Source organism: Protopterus annectens, chromosome 8.part0, assembly GCF_019279795.1.
Source record: "Protopterus annectens isolate FY-2018-M chromosome 8.part0, PAN1.0, whole genome shotgun sequence".
NCBI lineage: Eukaryota > Metazoa > Chordata > Ceratodontiformes > Protopteridae > Protopterus > Protopterus annectens.
Window position 1 is genome coordinate 814492455 of NC_056741.1, and position 20963 is coordinate 814513417.

The window sequence follows — 20963 nt, forward strand, 5'->3', positions numbered from 1 at the left end:
GACTTGTGGATCAACTCTTGATGGCTAGGAGGTTGTCTTCTCTTAGTAAACCCTCTATCTCATTTGGAACAGAAGAGTACTCTCCACAGACTCCATCTTCTACTCCTTTGACCTCTCTGGGTCCGAAGCCCTCAGTTTCAGTGTCTTTCCCGGTTCCAGCTGTCACAGTTTGGACAGCATCCTTGTTTGTGGCACTGATGATCACCCTATGGACATAGACTCCTTCGGAGCCGAGCCATCCCCGGGGTTGTGATGGCCCATCGGCACCGAGGGTCCTAGCCCGGCACCAAATTTTTTTTTGCTGCACCGTGTGCTATGGCCCTGATGACCGTGGGGGTGCCCAGGCCCCTCGAGGTTCCTCTCCTGGCGGCAGGTCTGTTGGAGCGGGATGTGATCCCGGTTCCGAGGTTGTCCCTTTCTGTTCTGGGCTCCCATTCTTCTTCAGGTGGGCACACTTTCCAGGTGATGGAAAGTGCACTGGCCTCTGCAGGCACTCAGCTGGCTCCACAAGTATCGGAACACCATATGTACATTCCTCCTAGACCTCCGTTGACACAGTCTGCCACTCCAGGACACCTGGTATGGGAGCCATAAGGTACCCTTGAACAGGGCACCCTCTTTCCCGAGTCCTCTTCGGAAGCCCCTGCCGAGGAGGTTCCGAGGAAGAGAACATGCAGGAGAAAGCAGGTAGACTCCCCTGAAGAGTCCTTCTCTGGCCAGCTCTACCAGCGCTCCTGAAGAATGCCCGATTGCTTTCCTCAGGAAGCATTCGGGGACATGCTGCATCAACATGCCTGGAAAAATATCACTTCAGACTCCTGGTTGCGGGCAGATTATTACCAGAGGTTATCGCATCCCCTTCAGTTTTCACCCCAAATTTCCAAAACATATTCCGGATGTTCCACCTGGTCAAAGGGAATCTGCAGCTCAAGAGGTTCTAAAGCTGCTTCAAAAAAGAGTCATCCAAATAGTCCCACCAGACCAGATAAAATCCGGGTTCTACTCAAGGTTATTTTTAGTGCCAAAAAAAGGGGGACTGGAGACCTATTTTGGACCTCAGTATTTTAAAAAAGTTTGTCAGGCAGACAAAGTTCCAGATGATCATAGTTCAGTCTATTCTTCCTTTCCTGGAAAAAGACAATTGGATGTTTTGTATAGATCTTCGGGATGTGTATTACCACATAAAGATAGACAAGTGATCCAGAAGATTCCTCCGCTTCTGACTGGGAGCCAATCACTACCAGTTTCACGCACTGCCCTTTGGCCTCTCTACAGCCCCCAGAGTGTTTGCCAAATGCATGACAGTGGTAGCACCTCACCTGAGACTGCAGGGATTCTGGCCAACTCTTTATCTCTTATTCTGGGCGTAAAATAGGAGAGCCAGTTTCCAAGATTACCTTGTCAAAATGGTTAAGAGATTCCTTATGTTTTGTCTACCACCATAGTAAATTGCCCCTGCCAAACAAAATTAGAGCGCATTCAACCAGATCTCTGGCAACCTCAATGACCTTTCACTCTAGAGCTACCATGAATGATATTTGTGCAGCAGCAACGTGGGCCTCTCCACATACCTTTATTAATCATTACAAATTGGATTTGGTCTCCAGGCAGAGAGCTGCCTTTGGCTCAGTGGTACTCAGGAATATTCCTGCATAGGGCCTCCAAGGAAACTAGGTAGCTAGGAACTCTGTCCCTTCAGTAAGGAATAAATGAAGATTAACAACATCAGATAAAGAAGTTATGTCTTACCATAACGTTCCATCTGTGTTGTTCATCTTCATTTATTCATGATGTCCCTCCCAACATCCCCCTCCAGTAGGCTCCTGGAGGTTTTTGGATATGGTCCTTTATCTGGCTTAGGGTATTCTGAGCAGAAAAAGCCTCTGCTTTACATCCTTGGGCAAATTTGATCTGAGGTAATGGAGATAGAGGCAGTATGGGTAATCTTAGCATGAGAGTTTTTTTTTTTTTTTTTTTGCTGTTGCGAGCTTGGCACAGCGGCCGAGTCGGAACCAACGATCAGTTCCAAACCCATCAGTAATGAATGAATGAAGATGAACAACACAGATGGAACGTTATGGTAAGACGTAACTTCTCTTTTTCTTCTCTTCTGACCAGTCTAGGATTCCAAATAAACTTTCAGAAATCCTCCTTGACACCATCATATAGGATTGTCTTAATAGGATGTCTTGTAGACACTGCAGCAAAAGGCCTTTTGATACTGGAGGAAGTGGATTTTTGTCTAGAAATCTTCCTGAGCTTCTCAACTTGGTTTCAGATTTCATTGAGTGTTTCTTAGTATTCTGGAGAGTGTAACATCTATGATTCTCATGATTCCTCTTGCCAGGTTGCACATGAGAAATATTCAATGTTATCTAATTCTCTGGATTTTCAGATACCAGTCTTGGTCTTTGTAAAACAAAAATAAATAAAAACTAAGAACTGTAGTGGCAGAAACTGCACATACAAGCAAATGTAGGTCTTCCATCTTTTCTTCTGATGTAACTACAGAGGCCTCAGATTTTGCATGGGAAGTGTTGCTGTGGGGGTAAAGCTGCAAGAGCTGTGTGATTCTTCAGACAGACCAAAGTGCATAAATTAAAAAATAGACATCTGTTAGGATGCATGCATTAAAATCTTCATCACCAATAGTCTTCAGGACCTCTCCAGGTGATTACAGACATGTCAACAAGCAAGGGCTACAAAGTTGTACCCTTTATGCAGGCTGGCTGTGATCACTTGGGAGTTGGCTGTTCAGCACTTTTCAACCCTCCCCCAACCATCTTACACATCAGAACAGAAAATTGTGGCAGACCAGTGAGCAAGACCAGAACAGGCCCTGATGTATGGAAATTGAATGGGGGACTTCCAGGAATTGATCCAGTTGTGGGGAAACACCTCAAATAAATCTGTTTGACTCCTTTCAAAGCAGGTAGCAGATTTTGTTCCAGGACTGTGTGCAATCCGGCCTAGAAAACATGATCTGATGATGTCATTTTCATTTGTTCCTCAATGAATGTGTTCGGATCCAACTCAGCCACTTTCTTTAGATTCTAAGATCTGCCTTTCGAGCTCCTCCCTTACCAGTAATGCCCCTGACTACTGTGTTATCTCAGATCTCATTTGCAACTCTGTTTGGTCAGGATTGCGATCTCTTGAGCTCGTTGTGGGTTTAGTGAGTATTTAATATTTTTGCCTTTAAAATCCAATTTCTTTTATATTATTCTCCCTTACCTTATTCTGTTCTTCCTAGCTACCAAAGAAATTTTCTCAGTACACTTTGTTAGTATTGTTGGTAGTGTTTCTTCTTCCTTTACCTTGCTTTGAGATCTTCTGTTTATATACCATTGCTGGTATTAACTTTAAAAAAAAAAAAAAAAAAACTTTCTATCTGGTTACATATTATTCTGACTTGTGTTGTTTTACAGTATGGCTGAAAAGCCTATTGGTTTCAAAAAGGGTACTTCCTGTGGGCATAAGGTCCGCAACTCTGATGCCCACAGTCTTTTGTCTGGGCCCAGCACATTTGGACACCACCTGCTTCATCTGTGCTTTAATTCTAGGGCCATTAGTGATAGGAGGAATAAACTTGTTATGAAAGGCCTCCTTCCAGCTTCTGGACTTGCATCTGGTACTTCTGTATCAGAGGCTCAAATCTCCTCTCATAAATCAAAGGACTTCAGCTTGTACCTTAAACACTCCCTGGTGCTGCCTCCAAAATCGGTGCTTCTTTCGGAGTCACCCAAAAAGGTTTCTAATAATTCAGATCAGAAGCCTACTGTTGCCAAGTGTCCTCAGCTTCAGAGGTTTTCCCTGGAGCTGGTATCCATGAGATTGAAGTATCCATTCCTTTAGGAGACCCTTAAAAAGTCAGTAGTCATGACAGAGTGTCCCGAGCTACATTAATCTTGGGTGGGCCTCATAGAAAGATGTTCCACAGAACTGAGTGCAGCTCTGTTTCTGGAGATGTCCAATTTGTAATGAGAAATAAAAGTGTGAGCATTAGCCATCTGGCAGTTACACAAATATCATCAATATAGGCTGTAGCCCAAAAGGCAGCTTGATGTAGCCATTGACCTAGTTGAATGAGCTTTTGTTTGTCTTGGCTAGGTTAAACCTCTCAAAGAATAAACATAGGAAATACAATCTGTTATCCATTTGGCCAAAGTAGTTTTTGAGACTGGTCTTCCTATCTTAGTACAAGAAAAGAAAAACAATTGATAATTTTTTTCAAAATTCCTTAGTCCTGTGAATGTATAAGTGAAGTTGCATATGTACATTTTAAAGATGAAGGGTATATTCTCCTTTATAGTCAAACTTGAAGAAAACTGGTAAATTGATCACTTGGTTGATATTTGCTTCAGAGGCATCAAATATGGTTGTTTCGAAGAGAGTGCTTGGAGTTGAGATACTCCTCTTCCTGAAGTTATAGCCACCAGAAAGACTGTTTTCCAAGACAAACTTAAGGTCTACTTTTTCTGAAGGTTCAAAAGGTGGAAGCACCAAAGTCTTTGAGACCACCTTCCACTTCTTCCTCTAGTAGGTCCACCTAAAGTCTTTCTGAAGGAGAGTTGGATAGGATGATGATAAAATTCCTTGGAACACAGATCCAGAGGGTATCTTGCAGGCTCCATTTTCGTAGATATCTGTGCCTTAAACCTTCTTTCCAGCCTGTTACTGCTGCTCGTCCGATCTGACCTATCGTTTCAGAGCCCTCAGATCCAAGGTCTCAGAGAGTCACTGGATCCGAAGATACTTTCATCCTCCTCTCCGACTTCCCTGATCTGATCAGCTCCAATATGGTTCTTGGAGCTGAAGAGTCTGCATTGGATCCAAGGGGTTGACTTCGACTCCAGAATTTTCTGAGCCGTTGCTTTCCTTCTGAGCTTTGGCATTGGACAGCATGGTTCTGACTCCTCTCTTGGAGCGGAGGGTCGGGGAGGGCCTGGTAACATCTGCGCCAAGAGTCTCAGCTCTGGTCAGATTGTCCTCTGTTTCTCCTGTTCTTTCCGCCTTTGAGGTGGTGGAAAGAGGGTTTTCTGTCACTCCAGAGTAGTTTTGATTGCTGTGCCTTTGGATGCACCCATGTTCTTTCTTTGGGTCCTTTGTCTGAGTCTACTCATCTTACAGGACAGCCAGCCTGTGTGAGCTTCCAGGCAGGTCCCCCTCAGGGAACTCCCTGATTCTTCTGACACCTCTCCAGAACACCCTGCTGAACAGGTTTCTTGGAAGAAAGTGTGCAAGAGTAGGCACTTTGTTTCCCCACAGGAATGCCTCACAGAAGACACTAATTTTTATGAAGGGGAAGGGTCCCCTAGATCTCCACCTGCAGATGTCTCATTTAGAGACATCTTAGATATCCTTTGCCAGAAAGGTGGTTGGGCTTCCCAAGCCCCTTCCCAGGAGGGAATATGTGTTCTTGGAAACCTTTGGGTCTGGACTATCTATGTCTTGGGTTGTCCCCCCCCCCCCTGCAGTTTAGTTTATAGACCTAGTCTCCTTCAGGGTATGGAAGGAATTGGACTTCTTGGAACCGATCCCCAAATGCCTAGATAAACTTTTTGAGTGCCCCTATCAAACAGACAACACTAGACAAACAATCCCTGTAGATGCCATTGTTGTTGCAGTAGCCACCAAAAAGGAGCTGGCCAAACAGAGCTCCACTGTCCATCCTCCTAATAGGGAGTCTAGGACATTGGACAGGTTTGGGACGCGAGAGTGTGTGCTTCAGCAACCTTTGCCTTATGGTTGCTGAATTACTTGGCACATTTTACTAGGTTACAGAGGGACTTAATTAAGGAACTCTCCAACTCTATCCCTGAGTCCATGTCCACAGAAGAACAAAAGTCTTTTTCCTCATCAGTGTAGAAACAGTCCGAGCAGTCACTCCAGTACAACACCAAGACTGTAAACAAGTCTAGTTGAAAACAAGATGCGTTTAATGTAAAATCACGTGATTTTACATTAAACGCGTCTTGTTTTCAACTAGACTTTTTTACGGTCTTGGTGTTGTACTGGAGTAACTGCTCGGACTGCTTCTACGTTGTTTAGATTTTTAAAGTGCTGTTATTTTGCTTCAGTTTGTCTTTTTCCTCATGACTGGTCACCCTGAAATCGATTACAAATGTGTCCATGAGGTTAAATTTACATGCAACCAAAGGTTTTTCATGGGTGGCTGGTTCAGGAATAGTTAGGGACATGCCTGGATGGGATTGTGCGATTTTGTGGAACCTTTCAAGGCATTATTCATCAATGCTCCTTTCGATGGATCTTCTTTATTTGGGCTAACCATTAGACACTTTCCCGCAGTGAGCAAGATTGAAAGGCCTTGTCTGCGATGGGAATCTGCTTCTCTACCCCACAGAGACCTTTATCTAGGAATCAACGCGGTGGTAAAAAGATGTGGTTCCAGAAATCTCAAGGACCTTTCCAAGAGTCACACAGAGATGTTTCCCCCAGAGGTAGAGGGGGGAAACAGCTTCAACAGAATACACCTCCCACAAGGCATAGAGGGTCCACAGAATCAAGGGTTTTGAGACTTTTTCTTGGACAGATCCTTTCAGCACTCCTTAAAGGTTGCCTGACTGCCTCTCTCTGGAGGCAGTTGGGGGCACTTGTCCTTGCATCTAAAAGACTGGATAGCCATCACAAAAGATTCATGGGTGCAAAGGATCATATCCAGAGGCTACTTCATTCCCTTATTACAAATTCCCCAAAAGAAAAGATGTCTCCCCGATGTTCTGCCCAATCAGAGTGGAAAAAAAATAATTCTCTTGGACAGGAATGTTCCTATATGCATGCAAATTCTTTTCCCTGATATCCAGGGTAATTATGAAGATTCAGAAGGACTTTCCAAAAGTAATTGTGGTGGCCCCCTTTTGGCCCAGTCATTGGTTCTCCTTTATGCAATTAGCCAAGGTCAGTTACCACAAGCTTCCTGACAAACTGGACATGCTTACACAAGACAGAGGGAGAGTGTGATGCACTCTGGTCTTAAACATCTTCAGCTAACTGCCTGGATAATTCAATTCCAAAACCTTTTAGGAGAGGAGTGTTACTCCTGTGTCCACCATGCAAACTAGTTGTTCTTCCTGGAATCTTAAATTTTTGCTGGAAAAATTAACTACATCTCCATTTGAACCTACATATCAATCAGATATAAGGTTCATGACATGGAACAGGTCTTCTCATTGCCCTGACATCTGCAAGAAGAGTTTGAGTTGCAGGCTGTCATGTTGGGTGAACCCTGTCTCATCATCCATAGGGTTTTTTTTAAAGGTTTCTCCATGCTATCTGGACCTGCAGTGTGTGATTCAGTAGCAGTCACCCCTGAATCACTTAAGTTACCCTGAAACACATTAATTACAACCACATACTCCAGACAAGCATCCAGGACCTCAAAGATACTTGGGCAAGAAAGAGAACCACCTGAAAATAGTATAGGTCAGCTGTTAGGGGATTTTTATTTTAACTAAACCAGAAGAATTTCTAAAAGGCTTAAAATGTATCTAGTGAGCACATTGCCTGGGTTGGCAGCTCAAACTAGTTTTCCTGGGCCACTACTTAAGCTAATAAACCTACATATAGCCGTAAGTACAAGTAGCACATAGAAAATATCACATTCATGTAATGCAGCTGCTGAAAAGGGATTTACTAACCGAGTACACTGTAATAAACCCTGGCTAAGCAGTAATTATTCTAATTTTTGTTAATCAAAGGCTCAAATCACCAGCAAGTGAAATAATATTTACTTTTTAAAGTGCTTCTGAATTGGAAAATGACTTAACTGGATTAAAACAAACCTAGATAGCTGATTATATTTCTTTTAGTGCATGCCATGGTCTGGCTCTACCCGCTCCATTTGCCCTTGCTGCACTTGGGCTCTCTCTGCTCCCCTACCCCCATTTTCCACCCACCCCACTATGCTGAAATTTATTTTAAAGTAGCCACACCTACAAGTCCTATTACACAACCCAACTAGCAAACTAAATTACATCACTTTTACAAAGTACTAGTCTCCCCCTATAATAAGATAGCAATACTTATAACTAATATAACTCTCCAAACTATTCCAATACAGCAACACATTTGCAAAAAATCATTACATTCACTAACATTCGAATAAGTCAGCACGATACTCATCCATGTTACTGCAGTAATACTCCTAACAGAAGCAGCAAACCTCACCTTATACCACATTAGTCTCAGTGGCTCAGCAACCCCCTATAATATGCCATTTCCCTATCCACCACAGATAAAACATTTAAATATTAAAATATCACCCTCAAATTACAAAATTACTTGCATTGATCAAATTACCTATACTATAATACCACAACAAAACAATCCCAATGTCTCACTGAAATATAAAGCAGTCATAGTAAAACTCCTCAAGACCATATCGCACAGCGCCTAACAGATAACCCGTAGCAAAGATATCCATCCAAACCCTGGCCCCAACACCAACCCATTTCAAGAAACACCCCAGTATGGCAGCCATAGTTTACTAAACCTCTCTCAGAAAGGCTTTGACCTCCTATTATTAAATTTGAACATTAGAAGTATCGTTAACAAAACCCAACAACTTCATGCCACTCTCGCCCACTACTCTCCTGACATCGCTGTGATTACTGAAACCTGGTTAAAATCAAGAAATTAATGGTAATAAAATTCTACCTCCAGGTTACAGTATGTATAGGGTGGATAGGCCAGTAATGGAGGGGAATAGCCATTCCATTTAAAAGTAACCTTATTCTAGACATCCTACAACAAAGTACTCCTGACTTCAGTAATGTGGAAGTAATCTGTACAAAACTTAAGATCAACTCCAATAAAATACTTAAACATCGTTGGAACCTATATACCTACAGGTAACCTCTCCACCCTAGAACACATTCTTTGCTGGTCCTCAAACTCTGTTTCCCAGGAAACGTTTGTTATGGGGGACTTCAGCACAGATTGGAATATTTGTAACTCTCAAAGCCTTTCAAATCACATAAACCTCCATGGCTTCACCCAAGTCATACAAGCTCCCACTAGAATTGATGAAATATCAAATAGGCAATCCATCCCTGATTGGATATTGACAAACAGACCTCTGTCTTTACATGCTAGTTGTCTTCCATATAGTCTTAGCGATCATCTTCCAACTTGTTTATTTAGGCAGTGAATAAATCCAGCAAAACTCACCAGTTATCATGAAATTAGGAGGGAAAAAAAAAGAACTTTTAACACACAAAATTTCATATCCAACCTTAAACTCTGTAAATGGGTACCAATGAAACATCTCCCCCTAGAGGAAGGTATAGAATACTTCAGCTTAATTTTCCTGAACATTCTGAATAGACTAGCTCCACTAAGAACAATAAAATAAAAGCCAAGTATGCCCCTTGGTAAACAAAAGAAACCAGATCAATGTTAAAAGAGAGAGATAAAGCTTGGAATCTGTAGCAAATAAAGCAAAACACAAGTAGTTTTTGGTACATTCACAAAGGTATACGTTCTCTTCTGACAATATATACTCAACCATTTTTCACACAAGCCAGTTTAGCCACCATTTATTTGTACACCTCCTCACTGTGCTGTCTCTGTTACAGCAAGACATACAGAATGCATTTCATTTATTGATTTGAATTTGTTTACCTGGGTAGAGCACCGAGTTCTGACTATTTTTAGACTCAGCCAGAGTAAATATACAAAATGTTATGTGAAAATACCAGTGTGCATAAGACATGATTAAATGTGCACTGCCTTCAATTTACAAAGACTTTTGAATGTTATGCTAGTTGCGGAGTGTGAGTTTGGACATGAGTGAATGAGAAAGGAGGGAGTTTCATATTGGAAGGGATGAGGTACAGCCAGTAAGTGAGAGACGGAAGTAGGAAGAATTGTTAAGTAATGTGATGCATGATATTCTGTACTATCACACAGTGTTTTACAATTCTTTTTCATCAAAGCTGTCATTCAGTTGCTCATGCTTATGTTTCCAATTTCACCTTGTTGTTTTGGTCTTCAGCTTGTGTTGAAGTATAAAGCATAATTGTGCTTACTATATTTTCCTAGGTACTGTCCAACCTGTAAAAAACATCAGCTTGCTACAAAGAAGTTGGATTTATGGTCTCTTCCAGAGGTCCTAATCATTCACCTGAAGCGCTTCTCTTACACCAAGTACTCAAGAGAGAAGCTAGACACTCTGGTAGAATTTCCTATAAGGTAATGTTCTATAGTTATTATGCCGTATGTTTGTGAACACTTTCTACGTCTATGTCTTTACATCTTTCTTCATGGATGACTGTGGTTGCAGTATTGTTTCTAGATGGTTATCTAACCTGTATGTTGTATGGAAAACTTTCCTCTATGTTGCTTTTCTCACCATTTGGAGTATGCATTGTGTAAAAAGTGTTACCCAACACCATATCTCTGTCTCTGTTTTAGAGGAGTGTGTTTTCAAGCCTGATTTACCCCTGCACAAGTTGTCCCTATTTTCAGGTTTGTTTTTATCTGTTTACACAGTTTTCTGAATCCCCCTCATTACATTTTTTTTGAGTATGTCTAGTACACAGAAAAGTACACTATGTGAACCAACATACTAGTGGCGCCTGTAATTTAAAGAACAGACATCTGATCTCTCCCTTTTTCAGAAGCACAAAGCGAAAATGACCTCATGTGGTTGAATTTTGCAGTATAGTTTATTAAAGCCTACAGATTTTACACTGCTTCTGATGTGCTTATATTTTTCTACTTTTTTTGTCACTCTGTTTTTAAGCATGTTTCTGAGCAGCATCTCCATGTTCCTACTGGAAGCAGGATGAGTTATGCACAGTTTGGTATTCAAATTTTAAACTAATTGGATGTCTAAATTTTTGTCAAGTTGTACTTACTTTTCAAGGGCCTTTATTCTTATTTTCAGTGTCTGCAGTTTGAGATGCATGTCCAGCACTGCCTTAATTTCTTGCTGCATTTCAAGCATTAGTCCTTTAGCTGTGTTTTTCTGTTCACAAGTAGTTTCCTTGATCTGGTGGCCTAATTTCCCTGTCATTAGGTTTTGCTAACTTGCTTAGCATTTTATTTTTTAAGAGTTTGAGGAAATTGTTAATCTTATCTGAGAAGATGTTGCTTGGTGTCTGTCACCCTCATCTTAATTCAGCTTTTGGTGAAAAATAGCTTACCAAGGCATGCATTTTTTCTTCCTCTTGGGTTGTTTGCAGCACCGATAATTATAAACGCTATGCAAAAAATGATAAAATTACTTAAATTCAAAGACTTAAAATGTTAATATCTGATGTCAGTTTTCATTCATTCTTGACTGTTGGGTTCGGTTCTGATCCTCGGAACTGACTTGGCCATTATATCAAGCTCGCACCAGCCAAAAACTGTCAACCCATACTGTCTTTTCCCTTTACCTCATGTCTTGTTTGCCACGTAGAAAATCGGACGCATCAGCTGTGCTTTCAGCTAAGTGCTAAACTTTTTTTTTTTTATTATTATATAACTATTTTTGTCTAACCTTTTTCATTATTTCCTCTTTCTCTTGCTCTCGAATGATGTCCTTCAAGGATGCATCTGCAGTCCTTACAAATGGGTTGTCCTGTCGTCAGGCAGCCCTTCGGTCGGCCGGATTCCAAAGTCTGGGTCTGGCCTCGGCTGGTGTCGCACTTCACCCGACGTCATAGCTGCAGTTATTCGGGTATAAAGGCATCAGCCGATGCCATCTTCCTCAGTCTTTCTTGCCGCGTGGCGCCCGAAGCAGAAGCTGTTCGCAAGTGCCGGTCGGTCAGAACCAGAGAATACTACCGAATACTACTACCGAAGACTTCTAAAAAGCTAAGTACCCCGTTGGGGACTTTTTCTTGCTTCAGCCGATGTCAGAAAAAGTGAATAACTGTTTAACTTGTGGGAAACAAATACCTCATAAAGATTTCCACTCTTAATGCTTACCTTGTCTAGGACCAGACCACGACGTCGCAGCTTGTCTAGCCTGTGCTTCTTTTAACTGGCGGACGCTTAGACGTTGGTCGGAATTTGCTGAGGAGTTTTTTGGCTCCGATTTTGCTTATATTATGCCGTCGGATCCTCCGACTTCGCAAATATCTAAAAAACGCAAGGAAAAGGACCGACACTCGCGGTCCACGGTTTCGGGCGAAACCGCGGTTAAGCCAACCGCGTGTGTCTCGGTTTCGGCTGAAACCGAGCAAGCGGCTCTTCCTTCAACCGAAAACTTACCTTCTACCGAGGCCTCTTCCAACCTCGTGGAATCGGCTTCTGAAATCCCACCTGCTGTTGCAGTTTCTCAGGAATTATCAGACACTATTCCCTTGGATATTTCAACCCCTGCACGTGGAGCTGCTAGGCCACCTGCAGCCATGTCCATTAAGGCCTTGCCAGGGCTAAAGCTACTAAATCTATGCCTGCTAAGACCCCCTCTCACAGGCCTAGCTCTAGTTCGCAAATGCTTAGTTTAGCAGAGGATCTCATTTCTTTAATCCGAGGATCCCAACCTCAACCAGTCAGGGCCTCTCACCCGCCTCCAGAGCAGAGGCCTAGAGCAGAGCCCCCTGAGCCAGTGTCTACAGATGATTCCTCTGATGATTCAAATGATACAGACCCTCCAGAGGCTCCTTACTCCCCTTATGAAGACTCTGATGCTGAAGAGTCCATCCCTTCTGCCTCTCCGCCTGAGGAATTTTCTTTTGGGGAAACCTTGCATGCTATGAGGGAACAATTTCAGTGGCAGGGCCAGGATTTTTCAGATTCCAGAAAAAGGCTTAGAACTTTTCTGCATTTACCACAACATAGGCCTTTAGCCATACCTCCAGTTCTGTCTGTTGTAGATGATGCATTTAATGATGCTTGTACTGCTCCTGATTCTCTACCTCCGGCCCCTGCTAAGCCCGATAGATACTACAGGGTCCCGGACACACATTACCACTTGTATAAGGCTCCTTTTGCAGATCTCCCAAGGACCTAAGGCTGTAGCAGCTACCTCTGCCAAAAACCCCCTCCCCTCTGAAAGGGAATCCAGATCCTTAGAGAGATGGGGTAAAAAAGTTTACACTTCTGCTACTCTTTCAGCTAGGGCCTTGAACTGTCAATTTCACATGATACAGTATCAAGAATTTATGCTAGACCAGTTAACCAAAAAACTGTCCTCGGATGAAACAGTAGACAAAAAATATGTGCAGGAAATGGTACATAACATTCAACAAGTCAGTAACCATTCCTTAAAATGCAGCTATGATGCACTGGAGGCTTCCTTTAGATCAGCCATGACTGGCACAGTTATCAGAAGGCATGCATGGTTAAAAGAACAGGCCTTACCAGACCATGTCAAATCAAAACTATTAGATGCTCCTATGGATAAGATCAATTTGTTTGGCTCTCCTGCACAACAAGTGCTGAAGAAGATGGAAGAAAAGGCAAAATCTGTCCAAACAGTGAAAGATTTCTTACAGGTCCAACCTCCGAGGTTCAGCAGGAATTGGCCCTCCAAGAATTGGTCCTTTCCAGACTCCTCCAGAACTCAGAGAGGCAGGAATAGGCGTTCAAGAGGCAGAAGCCAATCCAAGGGTGCCTACAGGGGACACCAGTGGCGGGGCAACAACCAGCGAGGCACAGCCACAGACACAGCCACAGCCACCACCACAACTACAGGTCAATCACAGTGACTTGGCTCTGGCACCGCCTACCAGGGAACAACTACAAGCACCCTTAGGCGGGAAGCTAGCCTTATTTTCAACAAACTGGCATTACATTACAATAGACCAAGGTTACAGGTTTCACTTCCATACTCTACCAGGGAAGAGAGGAATGCCAAACCTACCTCCAAATCAAAAGACAGAAGCTCTAAAACAAATATCTCAATTATTAAGGATGAGAGCTGTAGAAAAGGTACCATCTATGGAGCAAGGAAAGGGATTTTACTCCAGACTCTTCCTGGTACCAAGAAAAGAGAGCAAATGGAGACCTATTCTCGACCTGTCCGCTTTAAACACATTCCTCATTGTTCCAAAATTCAAAATGCTGACTCTACAGCAGCTTCTTCCCATGCTGGGCAAGGAGTCTTGGCTGGTAACGCTAGATCTCAAGGAGGCATTCCTGCTCGTCCCCATACGACCAAATTGCAGAAGATACCTCAGATTTCTTGCAGGATCAGAGCATTATCAATTCTCAGCATTGCCCTTTGGCTTATCTACTGTGCCCAGAGTGTTCACGAAATGCCTGGCATCAGTAATTGCTCATTGCAGGCTTCAGGGAATCCAAATCTACCCTTACCTGGACGACTGCCTTATACAAGCGGACAACAAAAACAAGCTAGCAGAAGACTTGCAAAGGGTCATTTACCTGCTACAAGCCCTGGGATATACAGTCAATATAACAAAGTCAAGGCTGATACCATCCCAAAGGATAACCTTTTTGGGTGCAGAGCTAGACACATCAAAACAAATGCTGGACAAGTGCATTCAAGGTTTATGGACTCCAGACCAGCTACACCTACATATAAACCTAAAGGAAATGCTGGCAGTAAAACTGGCAATTCAGACCATTCCTACGACAAGGCCAATTGATGATAAGGACAGACAACACCACAGTTATGTGGTACATCAACAAACAGGGAGGCACACATTCGTACCCTCTATGCCGGATGGCACTGGACCTCTGGAATGTGGCCCTGAGCTACAACATACAGTTACAAGCAGTTTTTGTACCAGGAAAAGAAAACATACAAGCAGTTTTTGTACCAGGAAAAGAAAACATTCTAGCAGACAGATTAAGCAGGACTACCACGGATGCCCACGAATGGATGCTGCATCCGGACATCTTCAAAACCATTACAAGAAAATAGGGACTCCCAGAAATAGACTTATTTGCATCCCCACACAATCACCAGCTACAGAAATTCTGCACAAGGACGTACCACCCACTTGCTTGGAAGGTGGACTCCCTCTCTTTCAGCTGGAAAAACCTGGCAGCATATGCATTCCCACCACTTCCTTTGATGCACAAGGTGTTATTGAAGATCAAAGAGGAGCGTCCAAGGATCATTCTGATAGCTCCAGACTGGCCAAGACAACATTGGTACCCATTACTGAGGAGCATGTCTCGGGAACAAATGTGGCCCTTACCCCTGGTTCCATTGCTGTTAACACAGAACAACTACAACACCCTGCATCCAAACCTGAAAACGCTGCAGCTGACTGCCTGGAACATTGCATAAGGCCAATTAACCCAAATTTATCCCAAAGGGTTAAAGACATTATCCTGGAGGCTCGCAGACCCTCAACAAGGAAAAATTACTCGGCAAAATGGAAAAGATACCTCATTTGGAGTACTACAAAAGGAGAAGATGTGTCACTGGTAAACATAGCCAACATCCTGGAATACTTGGCAGAGCTCTTTCACAAAGGCCTGTCCTAGTCTTCCATTAAGATTCATGCATCAGCTATTTCAGCAGAATACGACTTGGATCCTCCAGTCTTCTCACATCCCCTACTCAGGCAGTTTCTCAGAGGAATTAAAAATGTAAAACCTCCTAGGAAACCACCTTTACCAGCATGGGACTTGAACTTTGTGCTAGAAAAATTGACACTCCCTCCTTTCGAACCAGCAGCAACAGCAGAATTACAATATTTATCATGGAAAACTGCTTTCCTACTGGCAATCACTTCAGCAAGAAGGGTATCTGAGCTACAGGCATTAATGGCAGTACAACCCTTCCTGATCTTCCATCAAGATAGAGTGTCCATGAGAACAAATCCTACTTTTATGCCTAAGGTGGTCTCCAGAGTATCTTTAAATCAGGCTATCCACCTACCTACATTCTTCCCCAACCCACAGAACAGGGGAGAAAGACTGTTGCATACCTTGGATGTACATAGACAATTACGCTACTACCTGGACAGGACCAAGGGCAATAGAAAAACTGACCAGCTTCTGGTAGCATATGCAACAGGAATGGAAGGAAAAGCAATTTCAAAACAGACTATTTCAAAGTGGATAGGAAATTGTATCAGATTTTGTTACTCCTACCATGGAAAGAAAACTCCAGAAAACATCAGGCCTCACTCTACAAGGGCTACAGCCACTACCACAGCTTTCCTACGAGTGGCTACCAAGGACATTTTAGAGGCTGCTACTTGGAGCTCCGTGCATACATTTGCCAAGCATTATAATTTACCTTTATACTCTAGATCCCGAGCAGGTTTTGCCACTGCTGTTTTGCAAGGGATCTTAACTACACCATAACTTCCTTTTTCCTCCTCCCCAGTTTGGCTATGGTATTCTACCCATTTGTAAGGACTGCAGATGCATCCTTGAAGGACATAGTACAGTTTTGTACCTACCATAAATGTAGATGTCCGATAGGAATGCATCTGCAGTCAGGATTACCCTCCCACCTTTCCCCTCTGTGGTACTCCTAGGGTATTTGCCCATCTTATAGCTAGCTGGGGGAATCTGTTATGGTGTATTTGTTTGTATATATGTACATACATGCTTATTTTTTGTGTCTGCTCTCTACTATTTGGAATCATTGGCATTTATCCAAATTTAGCCTTCCTAGAGGGCACCTGGCATCTGGGGCAAGAAACACTGAGAAAGATGGCGTCGGCTGATGCCTTTATACCCAAATAACTGCAGCTATGACGTCGGGTGAAGTGCGACACCAGCCAAGGCCAGACCCAGACTTTGGAATCCGGCCGACCGAAGGGCTGCCTGACGACAGGACAACCCATTTGTAAGGACTGCAGACGCATTCCTATCGGACATCTACATTTATGGTAGGTACAAAACTGTACTTTCTCTTTTGTTGAGTGATTTGTATCTACTCTTTTCTTACCTTCTAGGTATTCTTCTTACCATCATTGGTATAGGCCCCACTTTTCCCTCTTCCTGTTGGTATTTCTTTGATACCATCGCTGGTATCCCTATTTCCTTCCCTCCTACCTTTTTCTCTTACCCTCTTTGTGGGTAATCTTCAAGTACCATTGTTGGTATTAAAAAAAAATAATAAATAAAAAGCTTTATTCTTTACTTCTTGTTTTCACAGGTGTCTGTGCCTTGTGTGTGCATGTGCAATTTTTTGGCTAGAAAAATGTCAGAAAAGCAGAAGGGAGCCACAGGGTTCAAACAATTTAAGGACTGTAGCAGAATGATATCGAATTCCGATGGGCATCTTTCATGTGTTTATTGCTTGGGTGTCCCTCATCTTCAGATACAACCTCCGTGTGAACTCTGCAAGGGTTTCAGTGCTCGTACTCTTGCAGAGAGACAAAAGAAACTCATTCTTAAAGGATTGCTAAAATGGCCATTTACTGAAGCGGAGACATCTATATCTCCCAGGACAGAATAAAAAAAAAAACGGAGCCATTCGGTACTGTCCTCCCCCAAGGTACACTAATCTAAGACCCCAAAGTCTCAGGTTTTGACTCATCCATCGGAACCGAAGCCTAAAGTTCCTAAGACTGCACCGACTCCTGCTCCAGCACCGAAACTGGTTAAATTCCCCACGGTGCCGTGTATCATTGAGACTGCCCAGACTCCTACGGCACTGACCTTGTCTTCGGTACTGCCGACCTCCCTGGCACCGACAATTGTCTCCTCAAATATTTTGATTCCATCTTCCCCTGCCAAACAATTTTCTGTTCAGCCGAGCATGGTGCTGAAGGTCGAGATACTAAGTACCCCCAGGACTAGATACTCCCCATCTGTAGACCCCTTTTTGGGTCAGCAATTCAGTCCTTTTGTAGACAGACTGGAATCGCCTTCAGGAATATCCATCCATTCCAGCAGGAGTCTTTCGGAACTGGATGTAGTTAGATTGGTGGATCGGCTCTTGGCAGCCAGAGATCTTCCTGCTCCCTCTCAGACCTCCCTCCTGGAGCTGAGGTTTACTCTCCTAAGACTGACTCCCACATATCTTTCTCCTTCAACCTCTCTGCATGGCTTGGAGCACACTACTTTGACATTCCCGGTGCCAGCTACTTCAGTACCGACAGGGGATCTCACCTTGGTACTGGAACCGACTCTGTAGTCTTTAGCTCCATCAGAGGCGATACACCCACGGGACCAAGATTTGGCTACTGGCTCCAGGATCCCTTGATCAGCTCTAATGTTTTCCACTGCGACGTTTATGGTTCCTGGTGCTCTGGCATTTTTGAGTCCTCTCTCGGCTCCTGTTCTGGGAGGCAGGTCATTGGAGTGGGGTGTGACCCTGGTTCCAAGGTTGTCTTTCTCTGTTCTGGGCTCCCATCCCTCACTGGGTGAGCCTTACTTTCTAATTATGGAGAGAACCCTGGCCTCAGCAGGCTCACAGTTGATACCATCCCTATTGGAGTGTCACATTTATGTATCATCTGGCTCCCAACTGTCACAATCTGCTACCTCAGGACAGCAGGCACAGGAGCAGCAAGATACCCTAATACAGGTTCCCCTTGTCTTTGGAGTCCTCCTCCAGACCTTCCCCCTGAGGAGCTGCCCTGTAAGAGATTGTGCAAGAGGAAGCACCTGAATTCTCCAGAAGAATCTGTCACTGAAGATACAGATTTTGATGAAGGGAAAGGGTCCCCATGATCACCCCCTGAAGATGTCTCCTTTGGAGACATCCTGGAGATTCTGAAACAGGGGTGATTGGAAGTCCTCAAACCTATCCTCTAAGGAGTCTGTCTTCTTGCAGGCTTTTCGTGCCCGGCCGTCTACTTGTTGGGTGACCCCGCCTGCAGATGACCTAATTAAACTCATCGTGCAGTGTGAGTGGAAGGTTGCTAACATCATAGAGACAATTCCCCGCTGACCAGACAAAATTATCTCTGGCCCCGAAGGATCAGCCCCATTGGTCGAGTAGTCAAGCAGTGGATGCCATGGTGGTGGCGGCAGCCACTAAAAAAGAATTCACTGAAGAGAGTTCAACTGCTCATCCTCCAAACTGAGTGTCTCAGAAAATGGACAGATTTGGGAAACGAGTCTTTGTTTCAACGACCTTTGCTATTTGGTCCTTGAAATTCATGGCACACTTCGCCCGACTTCAAAGGGATCCGATAACTAGCTTTCAGATACCTTGGCAGGAGCAGTGTCTGACGAGGACTGGGATAAGGTTGCCTCCCAGCTTGCCACCCTAGTGTCAATCTCCAGCTCGTCTATGCGGCTTGTTGCACATACAGCCAAAGGGACGTCCAGGGCAGCGGATACAGGCGTTGCCTTTAGGCGCCACACCTGGATGCGCTTGTGTGATTTTGCAGATCCCTTTAAGTCTTACTTTGTCAATGCTCCTGTTGATGATACTTCTTTGTTTGGCCCAAACGTCAGAGAGAGAGCCAGGTGTGAGAAGGACGGAAAGACCCTTTCTGCTGTGGGTGTGCGTTTTTCCACTCCTCAGCAACCATACTTCAGGAATCAAAGGAGTGGAAAGATGTGATTCAAGAAGACCCAAGGGCCTGTTTGGGACACGTGGTGAGCCCCCCCCCCGGGCAGAGGGGGGGGACTCTTTGGGAAGATGCCCCTCTAGTGGCAGAGGGGGTCCATGCAACCAGGGTTCCCGGGACTCCTTTTTCTGGACAACCCTAACAGCACAGCGCTCCTCAGCGAAGTCTCGATTGCTTACGTCTGGAAACAGTCTGGGAAAGATTTTCTGTGCACCACTCAGCCCGACACTCTCTAACAATGGATTCCTGGGTGCAGACAATAATTACTAGATGTTACCATATTTCCTTCAATCTTTCTCCCAAACCACAAAGGCAAGTCCCCGATGTTCCACCCCGTCAGAGGGATATAGCAGCAATAGAGATTCAAAAGCTGCTTCAAAAAAGAGTCATCCAAGCAGTCCCACTACACCAGGTAGGATCCAGATTTTACTCAAGATTCTTTAGTGCCAGAAAAGACAGGTGACTGGAGGCCAATCTTAGACCTCAGTGCATTGAACAAGTTTGTGCAACAAGCAAAATTACGGATGGTCACAATTCATTTTATCCTTCCTTTTTCTAGAAAAAGACTATTGGATGTGCTCCATAGATCTTCAGGATGGTGTTACCACATAAAGATGGGCAAACGTTCCAGAAGATGTCTCCACTTCTGGCTAGGAGCCAGTCATTACCAATTTCGAGCACTCTCCTTTGGTCTCACTACAGCCTACAGGGATTCCATGTGTTTCCATATTTAGACAACTGGCTCCTCACCACCCCCACCAGGCATCTGTTGCTTTCTGCTTTGGGCTTCATTCTATGTCTAGCGATGTTCTTAGGCATTTCATTAAACAGAGAAAAATCACAACCATCTCCCACATAGGATGTAGAATTCATCGGAGAAAAATTAAACACAAAATCCTGCATGGCTTCCCCTCATCATAACAGACTGGTAAAGTTGAGGTCGCAACTTCAATTGATACTCTCTCAACACAAAGTTCCTGCTCATCTAGCTTTACAACTTCTTGGGTCCATGGCAGTGACAATCACTTTAGTCCCCCTGGCAAGGTACCACACAAGGCTGCTTCAGTGGCTTTTGGCGTCACAGTGGTCACTGTTAACTCACCCAGTGTCCCACCCAGTCCTCATAATGAACCACTGCAGACAGGATTTATTTTGGTGAGCGAAGCTAGAAGAGAATTTATGGAGTTGCCCCTGTCAGCCCAAGGCCATAGTGACCACGGATGATTCCCTGATGGAAGGGGCATTTTCAGGGAAAGAGAGTCCAAGGCACTTGGTCCCCTCAAGAGGCGAATCTGCATATCAATGCCCTAGAACTGAGGGCAGTGCTTTTAGCATTGCAAGCATTCCAGTCTGCCCTTCTTTCAGGGACAGTTGCTATCCAGTCAGACATGTCAGTAGTCTGGTACATCAACATACGGGGGAGCCAGGTCATATCCTCTGTTGGGAAGCTTTTAGAGTTTGGTAATGGGCAATCACCTCCAACCACTTTCTTATAGCAACACACATTCCGGGGAATTCCAGTGTGATTGTGGACAAACTAAGTAGGTG

The 20963-nt window shown here is 43.9% G+C and overlaps 1 protein-coding gene across 1 annotated transcript in view; it reads left to right on the plus strand.

The window, feature by feature from the left end:
* The window catches only part of USP11 (ubiquitin specific peptidase 11), a 3313221-nt gene that overhangs the window by 2842659 nt on the left and 449599 nt on the right, over positions 1-20963 (plus strand). The window contains exon 21 of the mRNA XM_044080280.1: positions 10063-10212. Within this exon, the coding sequence (XP_043936215.1) occupies positions 10063-10212 (150 nt within the window). The remainder of the gene's footprint in view (positions 1-10062; positions 10213-20963) is intronic.